The 25,076-nt window shown below is 42.3% G+C and overlaps 2 protein-coding genes across 2 annotated transcripts; one reads left to right on the top strand and one right to left on the bottom strand.

Moving 5' to 3' along the window:
* Positions 1 to 326: 326 nt before the first annotated feature.
* On the bottom strand, positions 327 to 12,184 carry flii (FLII actin remodeling protein). The gene is made up of 31 exons (XM_061089485.1): positions 12,047 to 12,184; positions 10,358 to 10,468; positions 9,620 to 9,691; positions 9,349 to 9,429; positions 8,935 to 9,182; positions 8,713 to 8,816; positions 8,355 to 8,530; positions 8,006 to 8,163; positions 7,664 to 7,748; positions 7,351 to 7,498; positions 7,113 to 7,243; positions 6,731 to 6,838; positions 6,539 to 6,643; positions 6,203 to 6,382; positions 5,969 to 6,051; positions 5,691 to 5,765; positions 5,324 to 5,407; positions 5,025 to 5,196; positions 4,741 to 4,848; positions 4,456 to 4,647; positions 4,165 to 4,269; positions 3,952 to 4,041; positions 3,666 to 3,805; positions 3,117 to 3,369; positions 2,882 to 3,036; positions 2,724 to 2,784; positions 2,471 to 2,599; positions 2,217 to 2,323; positions 2,007 to 2,112; positions 1,855 to 1,920; positions 327 to 1,733 (listed from the first exon to the last, which is right to left on the bottom strand). Exons 1-31 carry the CDS (start codon positions 12,107 to 12,109, stop codon positions 1,599 to 1,601), a joined length of 3,831 nt encoding a protein of 1,276 aa, XP_060945468.1. The 5' UTR covers positions 12,110 to 12,184; the 3' UTR covers positions 327 to 1,598.
* A 912-nt stretch (positions 12,185 to 13,096) lies between these two features.
* On the top strand, positions 13,097 to 17,364 carry desi1a (desumoylating isopeptidase 1a). Its single transcript, XM_061089507.1, has 6 exons — positions 13,097 to 13,255; positions 13,483 to 13,504; positions 14,237 to 14,306; positions 14,505 to 14,614; positions 14,708 to 14,830; positions 15,047 to 17,364. The coding sequence occupies exons 1-6, from the start codon at positions 13,165 to 13,167 to the stop codon at positions 15,135 to 15,137; spliced, it is 507 nt and encodes a 168-aa protein (XP_060945490.1). The 5' UTR covers positions 13,097 to 13,164; the 3' UTR covers positions 15,138 to 17,364.
* The last annotated feature ends 7,712 nt before the right edge of the window (positions 17,365 to 25,076 follow it).

The raw sequence follows: 25,076 nt of genomic DNA, 5'->3' as shown, positions 1-25,076 counted from the left end.
TTTTACTACTGTGCAGCTGCTTAGCTTAGCATAAAAGCAGGAAAAGAATCCGATATCTCAACAGCACTTTGAAGGAATCCTTTCACATTTGGCACATTCACTTAGACTTAGAGATGAACTATTTCGATTATGGTGGCGAAAGGTCACAGGACAAGGTCAGATAGGTCTAATAAAACTGATGAAACAGAATTGAGTAAAGCTTCATTGAATATAAGGAGCTTGTTGGGCCTTGGCAGAGGTTTAACTAAAGATAAGTTACCATCTACTCACTAGTTTGAAGCTCTGTTTCCTTATACAAACATCGGAATGATCAGACAAGTCAGATGTGCAGCGTGAGAATTTATTTTTATATAAAATACATAAATAAAGCATCTTAAGGTGGCATCAGGAGCATGTGCACATATTCATATACACACACACACACGTGTGTAGGACTCAACATACTCGCAGGCAAACAGTTCACCCCACAAAATATAGTATAAACAGACAAAAAGAAGAAAGTTGCAGCCATGTGGGATTACAGAGAGAATTCATGTCTTGCTTGGGACCAATGGCTGCTCACTACACAGGTCACATGATCACAAGAAGCATCGCAGCAGTTTTTGCAGCCCAACGTGTCGCCGTGGCTACTGAACATCAGTGAACCGAAATAATCACCTACTGATCTGAGAGCAGCGGAAGCAGAAGTCACGACACTTGTTAAGATATGAACTGATATGGTGCATGAGATCTCCCATTAAAGTGTGCGATAAAAACAAAGTTAAACTCCAAAACCAGCAGAAAAAAAAAAGCAACACATTAACATCAAAGTCTGAATCAAATTTGAAACCTGGAAGATTTGAAACATTGTGCATTTACTCTTTCAAAAATGATTTCACCACAAGTTTTGGAAGCAAACTCTTCAGCTCAAGAAAAGCAAAGAAATTAAACATTTTGACAAGTTTCCCAGATATTTCAGATTGCACATTCAAACATGAAACATCCGCTAACGCAGACATACCGTGTATATTCCACACGACGAGAAAAAATATATATATATTTAACATTCCTCCAAAAAACTAATATAGTGCTGTTTTCTGTTGAGTTCCTCAAAGATGTGGGGAAAAAACAAAACTGTAAATTAAACTTTTATCTTCTCTAAACTGCTTCAAATGAGATGCACCCACCGGCACGAGGCCCAGAGGAGCGACCTTTAACCTCCTCCCCTGAAAACTATCAACCACGCAGAGCACGCCACGTGAAAGCAGCAGCACAGATCGATATGTCGGGGGATTCACTTCCCTTTGGGTTTTTATAAAGCCTTTATACACCTTAGATCTGTTTTATCTCTAAACATATTTTCTCTTTTTCGTTCAACAACAGCATTTAGACGTGCTGCCAAGAAAAGCTTGTAGAAAAACTGATATTTGTCCCAAAGACAAGAAACGGAGAAGGCAGCCTAAAAAACAGCTCACTGAAATAAATCTTTGTCTGACAGTAACATGTTGGCCAAAAGTCCATCATCATCATCATCATCATCATCATCATCATCCTGATAGAAAATACATGGCAGCGAATCAATCAGTAAGAAGGTGAGAGCAGCTTCTGAGCGTGTGTGACTAAGCGGGGGGGGTTTTGAAAGCTCCCCAGGCGTGGAAGCAGCGGATGAAGCAGTGAGGCTCGTTTCCCTTTCGCACCAGTCGCAGCTTCCTCGGCTGCTCGGTGTCCTTCGAGCGCATGTGCTGGATGTAAACCTGGAGAAGGGAGGAGGAGGAGGATGCGGAGGAGGAAGAGGAGGAGGAGATGATCAGTAAGATGTGGGTGAAGAAGTAAAGAAACTGAAAGTGAGAAGACGACCTGCAGGCTCTCACTCACCTGACACGCTTTGAGACTGAGTTTGATCTCCACCTGGCTGGTCTGAGTACCGACCCACATGTACACCTGAGACACAACAAGGAAAAAGAAGTGATGAAATCCGCTGTCAGTAGAGAGAGAGAGACACAAATCACAGCATCACTTATCGTTACCTCATTGCCGTTGTCCAGCAACATGATGTCATCGTCAGCCAAGTCGTCCTGGCAGAAGTCGGAGCATTTCTCCGACACAGAGAAATAACCCTTCTCATTAGAGCACCTGATGCAGGGAGGTGGGAAAGAGTTGAAGGAGGGAATATATAACATGTATCACATGTTCATTTATAATGATTAAAGAGTTAAAAACAGGTTACGGTCACTCACCTGAAGAGCCGAGCGTATTTCATATAATCTGCATCTTCGTCGTATTGTTTCTGAGAACCAATCCCCACCCAGAAGAAGTTCTCCGGCTCCTCCCCCTCGTTAATCACCTGGAAGACAAACGCGCTGATCAGTTGTGACAAAATAGACTTTTAAACACACTAACCTGCATTTTTCTAATACTTCTAGTTGTATTCTCACATGTAGCCCCCCTGCTTCACAAAATGTAACACTGCTCCTCAGGCACACAAACGCACCTGTTTACTGTACGTGTCGTCGAACATGCTGTTCATGATGTCCTCCGCCAGTTTGGCCTCGTCGGGGTCGGCAGCTCGGCCCACCCACGTGTAAACGATGCCCTGGTTGTCTGTGCTCTCAAATGGAACCTGCAAAAAATAAGTAATGTTTCATGTTTGCTTGGAAGAGGAGGAGGAGGAGGAGGAGGAGGAGGAGGAGGAGACGACAACAAATCAACAACTTTACAGAGAGATTTACAGAAAAGACCCAAACCTTGAGTATGTAGCAGAACTCGGAGTTGAGGTTGCATGAGTCAGTTACAATCTGGATGGTCCTGAGAGGGGGAGGGGGGGCAAAATCATTTGAATGAGAAAGACACGAAAGCGGTGTTTTGATTCGTGGATGAAAACGCTAACGAGCATCATATTAACCTGGTGCAAAGCGCGCTGCCATTGGTGCGGATGTGGTAGAGGGAGGGCTGAGCCGAGTCGGTCTTCAGCTTCCTCTTCCCTTTGTGAATGATGAACTTTCTCTTGAAGTGGGACAGGAACTTCAGGTTCTCCTGCTGCTGCGTCATTCGCACCACCTACCAAGCAAAACAGGCTGAGGTCACTAAACTGTGATGAAGGGGAAGAAGATGATAAAAGCACTGATCTTTCTCCACACCTTCAGTTTTCCTGGGAAAAGACTCTCAAACTTCTTCTGCAGGGAGAAGGTGAAGGTGAGCCAGCCCATGTTGGAGGCCTGTCGGCCCTGCCAGAAGTACACCACACACTGGAAGTCCTCCTCCGCCTGTTTGTCCTCATCATCATCTCCTCCTCCTCCTCCTCCTCTTCTTCCACCACTAACACCACTAACAGCACCTTCGCCGTCCTTCTGGTCTTTCTCATCATCCTCATACTCCACAGGGACCCAGTATCTGAGAAAGCACAGGGACATTAGAGCTCAATTTAACAGTCAGTGGTTTGTAACTTTCCACAGAACATTAACACTGGAGATGTTCCAAATCAAATGACTCTGATCAAATGACACAGCCAAAAATGCTGGGTGAGGCATCGGCAAGTACACAATGTACCAATGATCACTTCCATACAGAGTTAGCAGCATAAAGCTATGTTAAATGGTAACCTCTAATTAACAACTTGATCATGAGCGCTCACATTCCTCTCTCCTACACAGATACAGACACACACACACACACACACACACACACACCTGCAGAGGAAGACGTAGCAATCCTGTGTGAAGAAATGCCCAAACTCTTCTTCTGGCAGCCGAGCAAACTTCTTTCCCTCCAGCACGAATCCTTCCATCCCATCCAGGTCCTCGTTCCACTCCTCCATCAGCGGCTCGGCCTGGAGACGGAACACAAACAAAAGTGTGTTTCCAAACAGGGATTGTGAAGGAGGAGATTAACTGTGTGTGTGTGTGTGTGTGTGTGTGTGTGTGTGTGTGTGTGTGTGTGTGTGTGTGTGTGTGTGTGTGTGTGTGTTGTTGTTACCTCAGTGAGGGGCATGGCCGGCTGCCTGGGGAGGAAGAGAGCAGTGAGGTCAGCTTTCATCTGATCTTTCTTCTCCGCGTCCTTCTTCACCTGGAAGAGAAACACACACAAATAGACATCAGCACCTGACCATTGGACACATTTCAGTGCAAATCTTTAACACTTGATAATCCTATCATCTGACAAATCAACGTTGTGGGGAAACACACTGACCTTGCCCTGCAGGTTGTCCTGGTCCTTCTGTTGCACAGTCTCAGCTGCTCTGGTGTAGTCCACCTTCAGCACATCGTCCCAGTTCTTAAACTTGGACTTGAACACCTGGTCAAAGAGGATGAAGACGAGAAGTGAAGAAAAGAAAGAGACGTGATGTACTTTACATTATGACATAATGTATCTGCACGGCTGTAAAAGATGTAAAGACAAACATTACACCAAGGAATGTTGTCAGTGGAAAATTGGTAAATCCCGAAAAGAAAGACAGCAGCATGACTAAGCACTTGTTACCTGACACTCGTTGCCCTCCAGGTTGCGGGTGACGATGGCGTGTTTGGGCCGGTGCAGCATGGAGCAGATCTCCTGACCCAGTTTCAGGGCGGCTGCTCGGACAAGACGGGGAGACTTCCTCCCGATCCAGATGAACACGTCAGACCAGCAGTCCAGGATGTACACGCACTTTGTGTCAAGCAGGGACTGAACCTGAAGAGAGGGATGGGGGAGAAAAAGAGAAAGGTGTGAAAAAGGGAGGGAGGTTTTCGTGCCTTTCAGCGATCATGCAGCTGCTGCACGTACCAGCCTCATCTCCGGCAGAGTGTCCAGTTTGATCTTTTTGTCTTTGTGCTCCACTGACAGCTTGTAGTTCACCTGAGGCAGCTCCAGGTAGCCCAGCCCCAAACCCACCTACAGGTTGAACACAACAAAACATACGTGAATGGTGATGTTTATACACATCGTGCATTTTGAAAAACATGCGACTTTAAGCCGGTGATCAAGCAGAAAGCTGAACAGTAAACCTCCTACACAATCCTGACCAACGTGCATCACTCCCCCACAGCAGGGTTATTCTTAAGATGTACCTTGTATAGTTTAGGTTTGACGGGAGAGAAGTCGTCTGGAACGTGTTTCTTGATCTCCTCCGGTTGCCCTCCCAGAACCTCCCAGAAACCTGGAGGCTCCTGGTTCTGCATGAGGGTTGTGATCTCTGACTTCCCCTTGCGCTCATTCTTATTGATCTTTTCTGCAAATAACCTGGAAGAGGAGAATAAGATCACTACACCGATCGGTTGTGCACTTGAGTCCCATACGTGGAAACTGACGTGAGATACGTTGACCAAGTGGCAGAGAAGTTTGTGTCAGCACTTGATTTGTGTCTCACCTGGCCTTCGTGGTGCCGCTGAGAGTGGCGTTGGCTCCTCTCCAGACAAAGATATCCAACCCTGTTTCCAACAGGAAGACGAAGCTGCCAAAAAAAGAGAGAATAATGTTTAAGAAACATAACTAACCCCATGAGACATGTATGTATCAAATAGCCGTCGGACAAAAAGAGTAACAAATCAACTGCAGGTCAACTGCAAATGTGCTTATTACATCACGCAGACATAAGACGGATAACAAAGGTATTAGGAAAGGTGAGCGTGTCTGTCTGTCTGTGTCTGTGTGTGTGTGTAGGAGGGTGAGGTGAATATGCAGGTGTGGTTCAAATGAAAATCGTATGTAAAGCAGGGACAGTGTGTGAGACTCACCGAGGGTCGAGGGAAACGTTCTTCACAGGCACAGACTCCAGTCTAATGTTTTTCTTTCCGTAAACTCTGTACAACCTAAGAAACACACAAGATATATATTATGAAATATTGTTAAGTCAAAAAGACACATTCACACCAAAGGATGATGAATTAATTACACACAAATGTGCAGGAAACAGAGAACAAATCTGATTCGTGAACAGCTTTTCAAAACAAAGGCTGCAAGATTGTTTGATTCAGTAAAATCTGCTTTGTAGAAAACGTTGCTTCCAGTCTACCTGACAGAGTAGTGAGAGTCCTCCACAGTGTAGAATCCACTGGATGTTCCTCCCTCGATGTAGGAGATCTCGTTGTTAAACACCTGCATCAGACAAACAGTCATTTACAAGAGTTTTAAAAAGCTGCAAAGTTTTGTCTCTGTATAACAGCCAATAGAAAAAATGTGTTTTTGTATTACGCTCAGTGAATTGCCCTTATGCAGAGCTAAGGTTGTACATTGTGTTTATACATACTGCACTGAACTCCTCGCTCTCATCTCCCATCTCTTCCCTGATCGTCCTGCACTCTGCCCCAAGGAAGTTTCTGAGGTTGACAGCGTGGATGGCAGAGCCGGCCTTCTTGTCCAGCGTGGCTTCCTGACCGATCCAGTAGTAGATCTCCCAGTTCAGAGCTCCGTTATCATCCAGGAAGGTCTACATCGCAAAGAGAAGCATGTGAGATAGAGGAGGGGGAGACACAGAGGAGGGGATCTGTCCTATATGCTAGATATGCTGTAGGAAAACTTAAAGATGTTCCAGCTAGATTAATTTCTAACCACAAATATAAAAAGTAAATATTTGACTTGTTACCTTGAGGATAATGTAGCAGTCCGCCTCATAGAACTTTCCATGGAAAGTTTCATCCACCAGGATGGGAACAAAATTCTCTATCTGCCACACTCCTACACCTGGAATCTGAAGGGAAGGGGAGCGTGAATGATAGTATTCAATCTTCAAAAAACAGTTATAAGCAGACACAATTTCAAAGAAAAAACACAATACCTGCCCCACGTCCTCAATAAAGAACTCAGAGTAGTCGAGCTGAGGCTTCTCCAGACTCTTGTCCCATCGTCGGATCTTTAAATCTCCATATTTCATCTCTCCGTTCTCCTGCAAAATGAGCAGATTTCTTGGTAAATTCATTGTAAATCAAACCTCTTGAGTTAATACTTCTTCCTTAACTAATTTATCAACTGCTCCTGAGGTAACTGGACACATTCATAAACCAATCAAACGGCCAGAACAGTAATTAAACCAAAAGTATTCATAGTAGTGGCTACCTACGACACAGAAGCATGAATATGACTTAATAATAACAGCCTTGGATCCACAGAGACGTATCAATCCTTTTTCACACTGATCTTTATATATATGTTTTCCTTACCTCTAAGTTCTTCTTGTCGTGTGCGACGTCACTCATGCCCTTCAGCACCTGCTTCGCCTGATCGTCCTGAGAACTGTCCTTCCTCCTCCTGAGCCTCATCTTCCTTGCCAGGTGATCTCTGGGGCTGGCTCCTGGACGCATGTACAGACAGATACAGATTGAGCCTCGAGAAAATACACAAACACATTGATATGGTCCGAAAGTCAAGCTCCCCACACACAGCAACACACACACACACCTCCTCCAGCAGCAGCCACAACAGCAGGCGAGGCCCCGGCCAGTCGCAGCTGGTTCTGTAGGGAGAAGTCAATGTTGTACCACTCTGCTGCTCGGTCCACTGGTTTAGGAGGCATCACCAGGTTGGGATTTTCACGCACGTCAAGAACCTACAGAAAAGAAATGACAGGTTTTCGATGGGTTTAAAGACCTTATAGATTTAACTTATATTTCATGAATATAAAAAAACATTGTTACAGAGATCAACTTTTGCTTTTTATTATTATTATCTATTTCATTGGAAAACTACTGTATGTAGTTGATTAGTATTTTACCTCCAGGTCAGTCAAGAAGTGGATCGCCTCAGGCAGTGTCACCAGGCGATTTTTATTCAGCACCAGCTTCTTCAACTTGCCACACCTACAAACAGGAAGTAAAGAGAATCTACCTTTTCCAACACAATGGACACACCAAGTTTCCTTATAATGATCCATTATTTTTTTGTAATTAGTGATTAAGAAATCCTGAACTAGAGACAATTCAGTTACTGTGTCTTCTTATTTTCTAATGGGATAAACACTTGAATTCACTTTGGTCTCTTTTCTACAAAATAACATTATCTTTTATCATTTGACAATTTAGAAAGTATCAGTCTGGCATCTCAGCCTGAATCTCACCTGCAGAGACCCTCGGGGATGAGCTCCAGGTTGTTATTTGCAGCCATGAACTCAACGAGGCTGGAGAGTTTGCCCACGCCGGGTGGAACCCCGTCAAAGTCCAGTTTGTTGGAGTTCACATACAGCTTCTTCAGTTTGGATAGTTTACAGATGGCGGACTAGATGGAGACACACAAACTTTAAATGCTAGAAATCTTACAGAGGAGTTAAAAAAATAACCAGCTGAATACATACAAATAACCCATGATTAAATACATTATAAAAATAAACAATACAATGCAACAACCCCAAACACATAACTCCCTGAACACTTGGACCGAAACGGTGGTTTAATGGTTATCATTCTTACCGGCAGTGAGGTGAGCTGGTTGCGGCTCAGATTAAGCGTTTCCAGCTGAGTCCACTGGTCAATGCACAGGGAGAGTTCAGAGATCTGATTACTGCTCAGGTTGAGTCTCTTCAGACTGCCCAGCGTATACAGGCACTCCGGCACCCGACTCAGGTCGTTACATGACAGATCGACATCTGGCAGAGATATGAGGGAGACGAGGAAGTGCACTTTGTTAGAATATTAAAGAACAGTGGGTGAATTCCCCTCCAAGGATATGAGGAAATGTAAAGTGATGCAAGTCTAAAAAAATGTAAGTGCAAAGAACAAAGAATGTAGTGATGAAAGTGTATGTGTGTGTGGTGTGTGTGTGTATTACCTGCTAATTGTGTCAGTCCCTCCAGGCTGGTGGGCATGTTGCTCTGGGTCCTCTGCGTGTTCCTCAGGTGGAGAGTCTGTAGCGCGACCATGGCCGGCAGCTGGCTGCTCGGAACCACACACAGACACACAAAGAAAGCATACAAAAGAAATGCATTTAAAACTTTAGGACTTAACATGGGACCTGATTTAGATGGCAAAGAATAATAGCAGTGGGTTTTACCGCAGCTGGGCGTGCATCAGTGGGTTGTTGTTTAGTACGAGAGTCTGCAGATGCACCAGACGTCTCATCTGGGGCGGCAGACTGTCCAGCTTGTTGTCGCTCAGGTCCAGGTACAGCAGGTCTGTCAGGTTGATGAACAGCTGGTTGGGGATGGAGTCGATGCCGTTGTGGCTCAGATTCAGCACCAGCATGTTCCTGCTGTTCTCCAAGTCCCTGGGGATCTCCGTCAGCTGATTGAAACTCAGGTCCTGAAGGAGAAGAGAGACAGTTAAAGCTTGGGTCCAGGATTATGTTTGGTACAAGGATGTTTCATTACCATTAAAAGCAGGGAGAGGAGGAAATATGTGAAGTTAAAGTGGAAATAATAAGTAAAAAGTGATATGCAGAAAAGAAAAGATGTTGATATTATTATACCAGCACAGAGAGATCATCGAGTTGAAAGATGTCATCTGGGACTCCAGAGTTTTTCAGGTTGTTGGCTCTGGCTACCACCGCCTGCACACATAATGAAACACATTTAGTGGCGTAATATGGCTGAATTAAATACATATATGGTACAAATAGGAGGCTACCCAGAAAAACAATGTGCACTTGTCAAAGCATTACATTGAAATCATTGACTATGATATAACAAAATGATTCTACATGTACTTTATATGCATGTTGTTGTGCGTGTATCAGTTACCCGTAGATTTGGTAAACTGGAGAGTTCTCCATGTAAGGTGGTCAGGCTGTTGTGACTCACTGAGAGATGTTCCTGAAGAAAGGAAAAAGGTTTTTTTTTTTTTACATATACACAATCAAGATATTATCATCTAAAACAACATCAAAATATCACATTAAGCGCCACTTGCTTTAATGCTCAGTTGTCTCTAAGCAGAATGAATTAACTACAAAAAGGATAAAAGAGCATAGCAGTGTAAGACCTTCCTCTTCATTGTTCCTGTTTAAAAATAACCCATAGTGTTCTTACACATTAAAATTAAAGATAGATATTATACTATTACATGGTGTCTGGCATTGGTTGTTGTTGTTGATGTTGTTATTGTTGTATTGTACAGTTTTTTTTATATTCTCTCAATTGAATCAAGTTTAAGCAGCAGTTTATCAAAACACAGCCCAAGAACAACCACCATGAGCAGCGACAACACACTAATCTTGTTTATCTCTGTAAGAGATCAAGCACACTAGCGTAGATCATCTTTTTACAGTGGCCTCCTGAGCACTGCTTTGGAGAGTTAGATTAGATAATCCTATCAGATATAGTGAGGATTAAAGCCGGGCTGTGTCCGCTCCTGGTCAGGTGAGGTACATCAACCTGGTCCTGTAATCTCCTCTGTTACCCACACTTACAGTAGAAAAGTTAAACATTGGCAAGTTTTACCAATATTATAACCATTACGAATACAGCAGAATGTCTCACCAGCTTCTGCAGAGAGGCCAGCTCCTCTGGGAGGTAACACAGTCCGGTCCTGTTCAGCTTCAGCCATCGCAGGCTGCTCATACACTTCACGTGCTCTGGGAAGTATCCGCCCTGGAAAGACACACAATTAGGAGACATAAGTCACTTCTGAAAACAATAAAGCTTCCACTGCATTAACAAATGTTTTTTTTTTCTTTTTAAAGTGTAGCTGTGTGACGGAGCGATTGTGATGATGTCTGTAAAAACACATGTGACATTAATTTGCCAGAATCATTTGGACCTGTAATATCGACGAAGGTTTTTGTGTTTAATTCAATTTAGAGAACGACAAACTCCCACACAACATTTAACAAATCTGAGTTGTGTGTTATACCTTCTCATTGGGTTTACACAATGCATTAATTCATTCTTCATACATTTTTATTTAAAAAAGTATTGTTTACAAACAGTGAAAGATTTAACTTAATGATTTAATCTTCATATTTGAAAAGGAGTAAGAAGAAGTCCAAACGTATTACTTACAAACTTACTAATCGTGCCCCTTCTCCATAAGTCATTAATTTATAATTATCTTAAACTTAACCAGCTTCCTATGCATCTATAAATATGTTGTTTACCTCCGCTCTGTATTGTATATCATGTACAAAAATGCATATTGACATACACCTACATACACAAAATAGAATATAGAGGAATTTGCATTATTATTTATAGCAAAAGGAGAGGAAGATAAACTAATGCATATGCAGAATCTTGTAAAGCTTGAGCCTTTGTTATATTACTATTGAATTAAATTGTGATAGTTATTGTTCTATGGCCCAGCCCCAGTCTGCAAACCAGAATAGAATCTGACATCAGCCCTGTGGGAGTCAATGTTATTAAGAGGTTGTGGGTGTGAACGTACAAATGTGGACATCCGACATTTCCAAATCAGCCACATGAGTTCATGGTTTGTTGTCTGTGACTTTCAGGATGTGACACATGAGAAAATGTCTGTTCTGGTCGTGCTGATATGAGGCAGAGGAAATTATGTCATCCCAGACTCATTCACTCACTGAGTAACAAGCCTGACTCGACGAACCAGTGATTTCACTTTATTCCCACACCTGTGATGAAGTCAGAGTTTAGCTGACAGACAAATAGATAGTTGTCAGTTCACGTCAGATGTCCCCAGCTGTCACTGCTCCTCCTCCCCGCTCCTCCCCACTGAGCTCCCACTGGGTCAGAGTTCACCTGTGTGTCTGCAGCCACTCAACAATCCAGCAACAACACCAACCAGCAGCAACACAAACCAGCAGCAACACAACCCAGCGCTGTTCTTGGTCGCAGTGTAATCTAAAGTAAACACTGATAGAGCCAGTTAGCCGAAGCTAAGCAGCTAGCGAACGTGACGTTGGAGACAAACTGGAAGTTACGCCAAACTACAGATGCTAATTCCAACAGCTAACAAATATTATTTTTCTTTTTTACGTAAACTACTTCGTGTAAAAACAGACGTACACACATGAAACTACCCGGGCTCCACTTAGTCCATGTGGAACGTCTGACAACTGGCTAACGCCCAAAGCTACAGCCGCGAAGCTAATGTGTTAGCCAGCTATTCCTTCAGCCTCTAACTTTAGCGTTAGCCGAGTAGCTAAGCTAAAGTTAGCCTCTCGACCGGGGGAGACTGCGGGTTCGAATCCTTACTTTGAAGTCGTTTCCACTGAGGTCCACCCCCCTGATGAAGGGAAGAACTCCGGTGGCAGCCATTACCGCTGGAAGTCAGCTGCTCAGCCCGAAACGTCTATTTTGGTGCCGAGCCCACAGTGAGCTACAGGGCGGGCGTCTTCTTCGTGGGGTGGGGTGACGTTGGCTCAAGGTGGCTCCAGCGCCACCTAGTGCTCCGGAAGAGGGAACCAGCGAGTGTGGAACCACGTGTGTGGGAAGTTTTGTTTACTTTGAAATGTCAAAACTAAAAACACGTTTTAGTTAAAAAGCTTTTTGGGAATCACTTACATTTTTACAACATGAGAAAGCCCGGACTCTTTATTTATTCGATCTTCTGTTTGATTATGTCTGTGTTTTTAATTTTTAATTTGAATGTGTTTTTTTCTGTTTTATCCAACCTGGGATTGAATTATTTGATAAAAAAAACAGGTATGTGCCTTATTTGTTTGTATTTGTTTAAACTTTAATAAAATATAATAATATATATATATATATATATATATCTTATTTCATTTTATTTTATCATAGTATATCATATTTCATTTAATTTTGATAATATAATATCAAACTATATTATTAATTATTAATTATTATTAATTTGCCTGTTTTTACGCTGAAAGTATTATTTTAAACACAATTTATATTTTTCTATATTCCTTACACTTAAATATTGCATGTTACTTATTACTTACTGATGCCTATTTTAACTCCTGCTGCTGTAACATTTTAAAATTCCCCATTGTGGGACTAATAAAGTGTTAATATATTATATTATATCATATCACATCACATCACATCACATCACATCACATCACATCACATCACATCACATCACATCACATCACATCACATCATATCATATCATATCATATCATATCATATCATATATCATATTAAATAATTATTTGGTTTAAGTCATGTGGACTCTATAACAGTAGGGGGCAGCAGTGCACCAAACTGTGTCTGGTCTGCCGGAAAACCAAAGAAGAAAACGTCATGACATCATCGTTTTTTAGCCCCGCCCAGTCAGCTGTTCGGACGGAGCTAGCTGAGGCAGCTAACAGGAAAACCCGTTAAAATACAGATCCGTGTACGTGATGGACAAGAACACCACGCGGTACAATGTGCAGCTGTACATCTACGACCTGTCGAGAGGAATGGCCCGCAGCCTCAGCCCCATCATGCTGGGTGAGTCCTCAGAGAGAAGCCCGGTGACTAGTGGCCTCAGGCACAAACCAGTGCTGATGACAGGCACTGGCTGCAGGGAGGACTCCTCTCTGCTGGGAACTTATCAGGACCACACAGCTGTTTGAAACAAGTGTACAATGTAAAACATGGCTGATTTTCGTTGACATGTATCTTGTGTAGAGGATCTTCTACTTCTTCTCACTGCTGTTCCCTCTTCTCTCACACAGGAAAACAACTGGATGGGATATGGTATGAACCTCTCCTTTGTTCGTCACTCATGAAACACTGTAATTTACTGGGTAGCTCAGTCACATGTGGACCATTTATATTTTAAAATCCTCCCCTGGGTGAAATCAGCTGCTTGTTGGTGTCAGTGTGTATGTCCCAGTTTGTTGGTTGTTTGGATTTTGCTGAAAGAAGTTGTGTGAAGTTTTCTCAACCCAAGATTCACAAGACAAATTAGTCATAGGAGATACATCAAAATGTAAATTACAATACTTTGTCACAAACATGTCGTTAGACATAAATTAAAGAGTTCATTGTGTAGGATGTAGGGACATCTAGTGGTAAAGTTGTATGTTGCAGCTGATGACCCCTCACCTCACCCTCACCTTCCATTCATGACAGACAACTGATGTAGCTTCAGTTGTCATAAAAACTCAAAAGCTGTTTAGTTCTCCAGTGTGGGCTACTGTAAAAAAAAACATGGCGGCCTCCGTAGAGAGGACCTGCTCCTGATGTAAATATAAAGTATATAAATATAAAGGCTCATTCTATTCATTTTAGATGAAACACACTCGTTACAACATCACTAAGATTATTCTATATCATTTCTGCCAATAGAGCCCTTTCATCTTAATCTAACACAATGAACCTTTCAAACATGAACAAAGTCCCAATAGTCCTTAAGGGCATATATATATATATATTTGAATATTAAATAAATGCCTATGCCAATGTTGATTATTGTGTTTCTTCCAGGCACACGGCTATAGTGACGTACGGTGAGGAGTTCTTCTTCGGCGGAGAGGGGATCTCCAGCTGTCCACCGGTAAGTCGGACTGACTCCAGGTGAAACGTCTCTACTGGCAAAGGGACAGGAGCCGTCTTTGAAACCTGTGTATACTCACTTAGTGTTAGTGTAAGAGAAGTATATAAGGCTCAGATCAATCAAACAACAATGATCAGGTTACGCTGTTCAACAGATGTCACATATTGTGTTTAATATGTGTGTGTGTGTGTTTGTCAGGGTGGGACCATGCTGGGACCTCCAGACACAGTGGTGGAGCTGGGTGAGACCGAAGTGTCCGAGGAAATCTTCATGGAATACCTCTCGTCCCTGGGAGAGAGCACATACAGGTGAAGTAACTGTTCTTCATGTCCTCCTCACCTCATTGGGATTATATGATCTGATCTGATTTATTAACCCTCTTGCATTCCCTCCTGGTTCAGAGGGGACAGGTATCGTCTGTTTGAGCACAACTGCAACACCTTCACCAACGAGGTGGCTCAGTTCCTGACGGGCAGCACCATCCCCTCCTACATCACCGACCTTCCGTCCGAAGTCCTCTCCACGTGAGTGTAGTCCCTCAGCTGACTCATCTAGCTGATAAGATCCAAGCAAGACAGAGGCTCAGGTCCTCAGTAATAACACTTAAAACAATCAGCCGGCTCGTCATCTGTTGCTAAATGCTGTCTTGCGTCATTTGGTTTCTGGTGTGGCAGCATAACATCACCTGTATGAATATGTTTGATGAATCTAATCGACTCTTTCCTTCCTTCCGTCTTCAGACCATTCGGCCAATTACTGCGGCCCATCCTGGACTCGATCCACATCGCACCACCAGGGGGCAACGTCATCAACGGAGGCAGAAACGCCTAACCTGAGAGTCGCAGTGTCCGAGGTCACTTCCATTGTAGTCAGTCACTAATACGTCTCAAGTTTGTCTTTCTTTCTTTCTGTCTGTCTTTCTGTCCTTCTGTCTTTCTTTCTGTCTTTTCTTTACAGTATTGGAAGCTATAATTGATAGACAAAACCGCAAATCTTAAAATTATTATATTTCTTCCTTAAAATCCAGTGGGTTGGTGAATTTGACTCCCTGCCTGCTTGATGGAATTTGATGGTGCCTTGGTCAGTTGAAATGTGATGTGTTAATGATCAATTGAACAGTTTTAATTTCACCAGACCATCAAAGTCTATTATATCGAGATTTGATAAAACAAGGACGATTTGATGAGTTGCCTCCTCAAAGAGTTTTTTGAAGTAAATGGCAACATATGTGTATTTCTTTATAGATTTAACACATTAAAATACCTCTTAGCACATTGGTGCATTAATATATAGTATAATATATAATAAATATGGTTTGTTTATATAGCAACATGTTATTTATGGTTTAGAGGTTGTTTATTTAATGAAGTTATTTTGTTAAGGATTCAGTTCCGCACATATCAGGTTTCACACATGGTTCCTCCAGGGAGAATCATCTCCTGCTGACTACAATGGAATGAATCAGATTGTACACTTTAGCATAGGTATGTTTAATATATTCAAATCAATGGAATGCGGGTTAATATATATAGATAGAAAATAGAGTTTTAATCTTTAAATGTCATGATTAGATTTTAATTTTGCACTTTTATGTTTTGTTTTACTTTTTTGTTATTTGGTCGCCTGCATTTCTCGTCAGAGATCATTTTGTACCTTTTTAATATTTGTCTCTGTTTCTCCTGCGTTCAGCTACTTTCCGGTCGCCTACTTACCGAACCTTCCATTCCCATTCCACTTGTCACAGAGTTTGTGAAATGACAAACAGCGCGTGACCGATGCCTCATGAGCTGAGAGGTTTTAAGCTTATTTAAGAGATCAGATAACGTGATTATCTAGATAGCAGGACTGGGATCAGGTCACCATAGATTGACTTATGTCTGTGCGTACAAAAGTAAAATGGTGATGAAGGTGAGGGCTTTTGTTCAGTTTTAGAAAATTAAATGAGTTTTCTCGGCCAGACACAAACTAGAGTGTAAGGTATTTTGTTTAAAATCGACTAAAAGTGAACTCCTGCGCAGTTACGTCACATAAGTTGTGCCTCTTGGCCTGTGCCACCACCTCCAGAGGTAGATGCTGATCACTGATACTCTTTATTTTATTTTAAATACCTATGTTCCAGTTGCCATGTGGATAATTCTAAACAATTGCACATCCACAGATATTTGTAACGACTGAAGTTCTGCACTGTTGACTTATTAACAGCCGATGCTTGAGTCCTTTAACAGCCACCAGAGTGTGTTTGATTCAAAATGCATCTCTGTGCCTTCATCTCCCCGGTCGCTAGGTTCCAGTCCCACTGGTGTGGGCTGGCCTAGTTATAGTTTAGCACAGATGGTACATTGTGAAGTTTTCAATTTACTGCATGAAGGTCCGACCCTAAATATCTTTAAAATATTAGGCGAAAGAAGAATGCATTCTGCCATTAGAAAGAAGATATATCTGTTTAAGTTCTAGATAACACACACATTGGATCACTTGCTTATAGTTGATCTGATTTACATGAAACACACTAAACCTCATGAGCCAACAGACAGAGTGAAGGATGGAAGAGGCACAGAGAAAAGAAAACCGCAGAGTCAATAAACCAGCATTAACTTAACTCACCGTGTTCTCCTGCAATAAACAAACGTCACTCACACACACACACACACACACACACACACACAACCTTCCCAGCAGTCGCTGCTCAAAGCTCAACCTCACGTCTTTTAAGTATTTGGATACTTTGAGAGAAATGAAACTGAATCGTGCTTCGAGAGGCCAGAAAGCTTAGGTGAATCCGGGTTCTGTTGTTTTTTGCCTTCAGCTAACCAACCAACTGACATGCTAACCGGACCACTGAAATGTATTACTGCACAGGTCGCCCCTCCTCGCTGTGACGTGTCGTTGCTGGGCTGTGACCTGTAATGTGAAATTTAAAACAAGATATATTTATGGATATTATTCCCTATTTGAATACTCTAACTATGGTGGATATGTTAAAAACATATTGTTTGTATGGTTTGTGTAATTGTTTTTTTTTGTAATCTGACCTATACATAAAGCCAGTGACTGCAAATGTTGTGACTCTGGTTTGTTCCTTATTTTACATGGAGTTCACACCTTCAAAATACTGAAAATGTGTTATATTAAGTGAAGATCTTAGACTTTGTTGATTTAAGTATGAAAAGGAATTAATCTACATAAGGAAACTCTCATAATGGGAATATTGCAGTTGAAATGATCATGTCATCTGTTCTACCTCCTGCACTCACTCACTGCAGTTCTTCCCTCATCCACAAGGGGACTGTGTTGCTCTGTCTCTCCAGCTCCAGATGCATCCTCACAACAACAGATAGATTTTATTTAAGAGGTTGTGATTTGAAAACCTAGAGTGAACCGTCTAGAGCGTTGAGTCAAATCAAATCAAATATACCTTATTGTCCCCACGGGGAAATTAATCTTGTGTTGCAGCAGCTGAAGAATCAATATCACTGCATCACTTTCTATAGATTTCTATCAAGAACCAATAACAGAGACACTACACAGTGAATAATTTACACTCCACTGCAAAGTGTTAAACGAGTTAGGAGCTAAATAACATCCATAGTGTTACTTACATTTTACACTAAGAGCTTTTCAATGTTAATCAGAATTCACTTATTTACTCTTCATGAGCACTAAACCTATTCAACACTGAAGTTAAAGATATTTCTCCCAACAGAGGATTTACTTTTACCAATTCCTGGTACTGTTAAACATAATTTATACGTTATTTACTTTTTAAAATAAAAATATAATGTATTCTTCCATTGAATTACATTTTTAATGTTTACAAGATTTAACTTTCCTTGTCCAGCTAACACTTATATGGAAAACAAATAAAACTTACAAAGTTTGCAGGGGAAAAAAACACCATTATATCCATAACCAGCAACAAATGATGGTGCAACAAGATCTACCTGTTACAGTGTTCAGAGAGAAGTGAATACTCAGCAAAACCAGACCCTCTTGGAGAAAAGTAAAAGGTCATTCATGCACTTCATCGAGTTTAGTTCTAAATAAGTGATGAAGGTGAACGTAAGATATTAAGTAAAGATATTATCTCCATGGCACAGTTTGGGGTTAGTGTCAACTTCTACTATGGATAAATAAATAAATTCTACATTTAGTTCACAACAAGGATTGGAGTTCATGGTTTTTGCTCAGTTTGGACATTCATCACAAAAGCACACCCACACATGTCATTTCTAAACTGATGTGAATCCTGATCTCACTGTACAGACAGATGTGAAGCCGACAGATGTGAAGCAGACCTGGCCTCTGAGGAGAGAGCTGTTGATGAACTCACTCAGACCCCCTCTGTCCTCACCACCCGTGAGTGAGCAGCTGAATCAGCTTGGTTTGTAGCACGATCGTGAGCGTGCATGTGTTGTTTGACAAACTTTGACCTTCTGTCCAACTTCAAGGTCACCGTCAGCCTGGGCCAGAGTGGTTAGCACGGCAGCACCTCTGTGACAAAAGCCAGTGAGTAACACTGAGCCTCTGCTGTGGTGACGTATCCTCCCATGACACATAGGGGTGACTTGGCTTCAACTCCTACAGGCTCTGTTTTAGCTGCGGTCCTTTTAATATGAATACTGATACTATAAATATTGAAAAAGAAGTTCTGAATAAATTAAACCTGATACATTCCCTATTACCCAACATTATTATATAATTACATATCTAAAGTCTGGCTGTCAAAACACATGAAAGTGTTGCTGTTACAATCTGTTAGATTAAAATAGTTGCATCATGTTATTCTTCAAAACATTGACTTTACAATTTCATCATTTTAAGTGTTTACTCCAGATGTGTTAGCAACTATGTGGCTGTTTACACATCCAGCATAAACAGGGAAACATTAGCATTCACTGTATGTAGATGTGTATATATTAGTACAATGTTATGCAATATACACACACAAACACACACACAGACACACAACTACCCTCAGTCCACACATACACACACCATCTTGTACTATGAGCAAACTCATTATAATCCTTGTTTGGATTTGTTTCCTTCTTTATTCATGGGTTCGCTTATTTCTTTATTGATTTGTTTGTCTTTGTGTCAGTTTGTGTGATGTCCCCTGACTGGGTCTCAACTTGTTTTGTGTTTGCAACGGGGAACGTCATTAGTTTCGCAGGTGTTTGGTCATAAATCAAAATCAAAATGGGACAAATAAAAATGTGTTTATGTGTTTGAACATGGTGAAGCAAAGTGGTGGAGAAACGGAATAACGCTGCAAAGTAGTGTGAGTCAGTGATTCAGAAGTTAACCACACAGAATCAAGTGGATTGTGACATTGCAAATGAAAGGAGAAGTTAGTGTGTGTGTCGGTGTGGGTGTGTGCGTGTGTGTGTGTGTGTGTGCGTGTGTGTGTGTGTGTGTGTGTGTGTGTGTGCATGTGTGCGTGCCGCTGTGAAGGTGAGAGACAGATGGATGCTTTTAACAGGTAAGTGTTTAAAAGCCGCAGTTTCCTGAGCTCTACTAAAGGTTTTATCGGGGAAAAAGCAACTCCCCGAGGTTTGATGTTTCATTTAGCCCTGATATGCATAATTAAGGGATTGCTGTAGCATGTTTGAAGGTTACCCTGCCACTGAGAGCGAGGAATAATGAATGTATGCAGCGCACAGAGGGTTGAGTGTCAGGCTCTGAGTTGTGAGTCACTGAAAAAAAATCTACCGTTTGTTTCCTGCGTTGTGGAAAAGTCTTGTTTCTCTCACTCGTCGGAAACCAAATCGGCCACAAAGACAGTTTCAAGCTGCAAAACCAAAACAAGACTGAGCTGGATTTCCTCCGACGCTAAAACAATTCGTTCAGATAAGTGTTGCTTGCGATCACAGATGCGATCGTGTGTTGTTGCGACAGTTGTGTCTCCACATCTGATGAAGTCTCACAGGAGTCGGGCTAAATGTTGTGCTCCACATCAGTAAAGTGTGACGATTATTCTTGTCCAGTCATGCTTGCTCGGACACGGTTTCATCTCTGCTGCAAGTGTCACTTTGAATGATCGTCAGTACGTCACAGCAGCCTCTCAAACCCCCCCCCACCCCCAAAAATAGAGGATATCCGTCTTTGCACCCATTTAACTCTCATCCCTCTTTTCCTTCCTCCTCTTTCCTGCCTTCTCACACCGATCGCCATATTTATTATCGACCTTCCCATCTCAAGCCTCCTCATCCTCCCCCATCTTTTCTCCCACTTCATGTCTTCAGGGATGCTCACCCTCTCCTCATGTTTCACCTGTTTCTCCACAGTCCCTCGTCTTCCTTCTCTTTCTCCGTTATTTCCTTTCATTTCATCGCTCCTTGCTAATTTGCTGCCTCTCACGATCCCTAATTACCCAGAGAGTTCTTTGCTTGGCTGCGCCTCCTCCGCTCTCCAGTCCTCCTCTGACTCCCTCTGACCTTGTTCCTTAACCTCTATCATTTTCCATTATCCATTTTGCCTTCTAGCCGTAATGGGCTTAGACTTCGCAGCCATTACAAACAATTCCCTTGAGTTTTTCCTTTAGGATAACTTTATAAAGGCACTCATGCGAATCCAGAGCACATAAACGACCAGAGTCCCTGAATGTCACAGTGCTTTTGTCTCATGGTTTTGTTATTTTGCTAAAATGCTCAGATACACACCCACAGTCAGAATATTCATGTTCGAGTTGTTTATGAGTCGCTCCGGCTCAGATTTAATCTCTGGTGTTAACTTGAGTATTGAATTAAAAGACCGTTGTCAGCGTTTGACACAAAGCGAGAGAATGAAGGTGTGACACTCTCGCCTTCACTTTGTCCTGATCTGACGCTCCTCCACCTCTCCACCCCGCCTCATTTACTCCCCCCGCCCCTCTTACTTGTCAGCCATCACCACAGGCAACCAGCTGGGGAACAGCCAACCAGCTGGCAAGGTCAGTGCTTTGGAATCGGTTGGGTCAGCAGCTGCTGTGTGCTCCTTGTCCACGTCCAGCCCAGGCCAGGATAACTGCCACGTCCTTGCATAAATACATAGATGTGTAAGTAAACGTGAACTGTCCCCGAGACCTTTTGCCGCATCACTCGCCATTTGCAGCTGTTTCCCTGAATGTCCTTGGGTCGTCCCATCTGGAGATTGTGAATGTGTGTGTGTGCACATGATGCCTGTTCTGTGCTATTCAGAACTTTAAGTAACATCATAACCAAAATCACCTGAAAGGATAGTGTCTTATTGAAAACTGTTCAAATATCTTAATTGATGATCTCGTTCAGAAGATGATTTAGATGTGTGACCATTATCTAACATCACTTGTAGTTCTCAGAACAAACTAATTCAGGAGGAATGAGTAAATTCTGGGATTAATGTCGCACGTCAGTCTGAACTGCAGATCACATTACATGAGAAGTAATGTTGATGTCCTCATTTAACAGCCGAGCATTAAAGTGCATTTCCCTAAATGTCAAACTTCCTTTAAGAGATAAGGTAACAGTTTCTCTCTCTCTCTTTTATTTTGAAAAGATCCTGTGGGGTCAAATAATCCAAAACCATGGCACGCATGCATCCCTGTGCAGGAAATTGCCCTTGTGTATTTATCTTTCTGGTACCTACCACCACAATCACACAGACACATGCACACACACACACACACACACACACACACACACACACACACACACACACACACACACACACACACACACACACACACACACACACACACACACACACACACACACACACAACACACACACACACACACACACACACACACACACACACACACACACACACACACACACACACACACACACACACATACACAGATATATCAATAGTTGTATCCACAGCTGAATCAGGGCTGCAAACCCATTTTGTCCATCATTAGGAGAAGTGTGTAGTCGCAGGACTGTGGTGGCTGATCAGGTCACTGTGGATTCTGCCAGAGGCGGAGAGGGAGGGTGGAAGAGAGAGAGAGAGAGAGAGTGAGGGATGGAGAGGAGGTGAAGAGAGAGTGAAAAGAGCAGGCTCCTCCAGAGAGAGTGAAAACTAAAGACAGCTTAAATGGGTATTAATAGACAAATTACAAATATTATCAGCATCAGCACATTTTCCGACTTCTCGACATCATATCCAGACAGTTGTTGGCGAAGTAGAAGCTGATTTCAAACTGTGATATAGCTTTCTATAATTAGAACAAGCCTGGAAGCTTTAAATTCCTCAGTGGCAACAATCCCCAGTTTAGCATTTCACACACTTTCCACTTGATGGCAACCTTTCAGAGCAGTGTTACCTACACAGGACAGATATTCTGGCACCGGAGGTATAATGTGCAGCTGTCGAGGTAATTGAGGCTGAACACGGTTGTGTTTGAAAGGGAACAATATGTTCCAGACTTAATTTGTCTTCTTTTGGGGTATTTATCTGTACAAAGCAAACTGAAATGATTTAAATGCAGGGGAATGAAAACCAAAACCCTCTCAGACAGCTTAAGCAAAGTATATATTTTTAAAATCTCTTAAATATAAAAACGCTCTATGTCCTTCAAGTATTATTAAAAAGACTGTGTCTCTTTACCATCAACTCTTTATAAATCATCTCCATCCTCACTTGGTGGCTGCCTGTGGAATAGGTCTCCTCCTCCATGTTAGTGGATGGGACATGGGGCAAACTCAAATAAAGTCAAATAAATATCTCAAAGATGATTTCTTTAATTAATAATACAAAAATAGTATATATGTTTACAGAGACAAGGCTGTGACGCAGATCGTGTAAGTAGAGCAGCTGGTAGACGACCAGATCTCCGTCAGGAAGGAGATAGAGTAACAGAGGAGGAGAGAGAGGACAGATTCTGGGTTAGAAGGATGAGAAGTTCAGCCAGCTGCCGTCCTCCCCGGTCCTCTGCATCCAGCACTGCTACGTCCCCTCGGAGGAAACCTTCACAATGGTTAGAAAACATCACTGCAAACAGAAAGAGTGCCGACGATGGAACCTTATTTTTTCTCTTTTGTTGTGTGGGATCAACGAGAGAAACACTTCCGCTGCCGCCAAGTCTGTCAACTGTGATTCACATCGGTTTGCTAAAGGAAAGGCACCCGTGTAAAAACTGTAAAAAACACTTTTGGATCGGTTTTATGAATAAAGTCTGTTTTTTATTCCTCCTCCCTTTTGTTGTCTTGTCCTCCTATTAGAGTAATTTGTCTCACAGAAAACAGCAACGTGTTATATCACAGCAGATGATTATAGCAGAGCTGAGTGGATGAGAACAGCAGCACCTCGACTATCAATTACACTTTTCTTTCAAATCTTCTCTGTCACATCTGCCAGACAGAATACTGAGACACATTTATGTGAACCTACGCTCTGCAACTTCAGATAATATAAAATAAGTGCCCTTGTCATCGTGAACTGAAAAAAAAGTGGAAAAGCAGGAAATAAACATTTCACACTGAGACTTTTTCATCCTCACTCCCCCGAAGGTGTTTTATGCTGCTGCCGTGGTGAGGATAAATATTTCTGTCAAACCAATCTGTCAAAGAAACAAACCTCCAGTTTTTATACAGATGATTCAAAGGTTAGTGCATACTGGTGTGTGTGTGTACGTGTGTGTGTGTGTGTGTATGATATCAGTGTGGTGTGTGAATGGGGGCAGTGTCAGTTGTGAAAATAAAATATATTTACTATGATCATATCAAACACTCTGTATCCTTGAAGTATGACTTAAAATACTGTGACCATATAGCCTGTAAATAAACACGGATGACATGACTGCTCCCTAAAAGTGAAGCCGAAGCATCTCCATCGCCCCCTGCTGGCTGGCTGCAGAATAGGTCCCCTCCTCCATGTAAGTGGATGGGACACGCAGCCATCTAAAGAGTCAAAGTACACGTCAAATACATTTCTCCGACACGGTAATTTGAACAGAGGCTCCTCAAACTCAAAACCCGTTCACAGAGGATTATTCTTAAATGTGATAAAGGCACTGGCATCAAGAGCAGCTAAACAAGGGCTATCACACTCTCTGTCACACACACACACACACGCGGTCAGTTACAGGTCGGGTATAGGTCCAAAGGTAAAAGATTTACATGGACAGTTGGGCCGCTGGAGCGCTTTGGAGCCAGTCCATCATGGTGATGAGGTCACGACATGCAACCACACCCGGACTGACACGGTGTCAGCAGGGGAGAACTTTAAACCCTGTTCAACCTCAGGCCGAGATGAGACGCTGTTTAAAAGTTAATTAATTGACAAGCAAAGCGAGCTGTGTGATTTTAAACCTGTGAGGTGTCAGGTTGGAAAGGTTAAAGACTCTGTGGAACGGAAACCTGGAACGGTGCCTTGAAATGACCTAGGACAAATTACGATGAAGGAAAACGACAGATGACTTCCACAAAAACTGTGGGAAGTGGAAGTGGAAGGGCACAAAGAAAAAGAAAGTTTGAAAAAGTTATTAGCCGTCAGAGAGTGGCAGATGTGATAAAGCGAACCCAGATGTCCCAGGATGCTACTGAGGAAAAAAGGGCATAAATGGAGAGAACTTCTGGCAGTTGGCAGAAACGGAAGGTACAGGAACGAGCTAAAAAGACAAATTGTCTTGTTAAACAACTATTGAGAACATCTGTCCCCTTTGGATAGTCCTCACTGTTTCTGGGCTGAAATCAATTTAGTATAAGCTGAGGACATTTTTCCCTCCGAAAGGATTATGTTACTTAACTTGAATCTTGACTGTTACTAGAAATATTTGATTCCTCTCGCGGCAGCAAACCATCCGAT

The sequence above is a fragment of the Limanda limanda genome, chromosome 17, assembly GCF_963576545.1.
Source record: "Limanda limanda chromosome 17, fLimLim1.1, whole genome shotgun sequence".
Classification (NCBI taxonomy): Eukaryota; Metazoa; Chordata; class Actinopteri; order Pleuronectiformes; family Pleuronectidae; genus Limanda; species Limanda limanda.
Note: the sequence above shows the minus strand (reverse complement) of the source record. Positions and strands in the feature narration are given on the sequence as shown.

Bases quoted from the DNA above. Each gene is read 5' to 3' on its own strand.
- desi1a (XM_061089507.1), top strand. From the start codon at position 13,165: ATGGACAAGAACACCACGCGGTACAATGTGCAGCTGTACATCTACGAC. The intron at 14,307-14,504 runs GTAAGTCGGACT...TGTGTTTGTCAG, and splicing joins GGATCTCCAGCTGTCCACCG to GGTGGGACCATGCTGGGACC. The intron at 14,615-14,707 runs GTGAAGTAACTG...CTCCTGGTTCAG, and splicing joins CTGGGAGAGAGCACATACAG to AGGGGACAGGTATCGTCTGT.
- flii (XM_061089485.1), bottom strand. From the start codon at position 12,109: ATGGCTGCCACCGGAGTTCTTCCCTTCATCAGGGGGGTGGACCTCAGT. The intron at 4,849-5,024 runs GTACATCTTAAG...TTCAACCTGTAG, and splicing joins TCAAACCTAAACTATACAAG to GTGGGTTTGGGGCTGGGCTA. The intron at 3,370-3,665 runs GTGTGTGTGTGT...GTGCTTTCTCAG, and splicing joins TGCTACGTCTTCCTCTGCAG to ATACTGGGTCCCTGTGGAGT.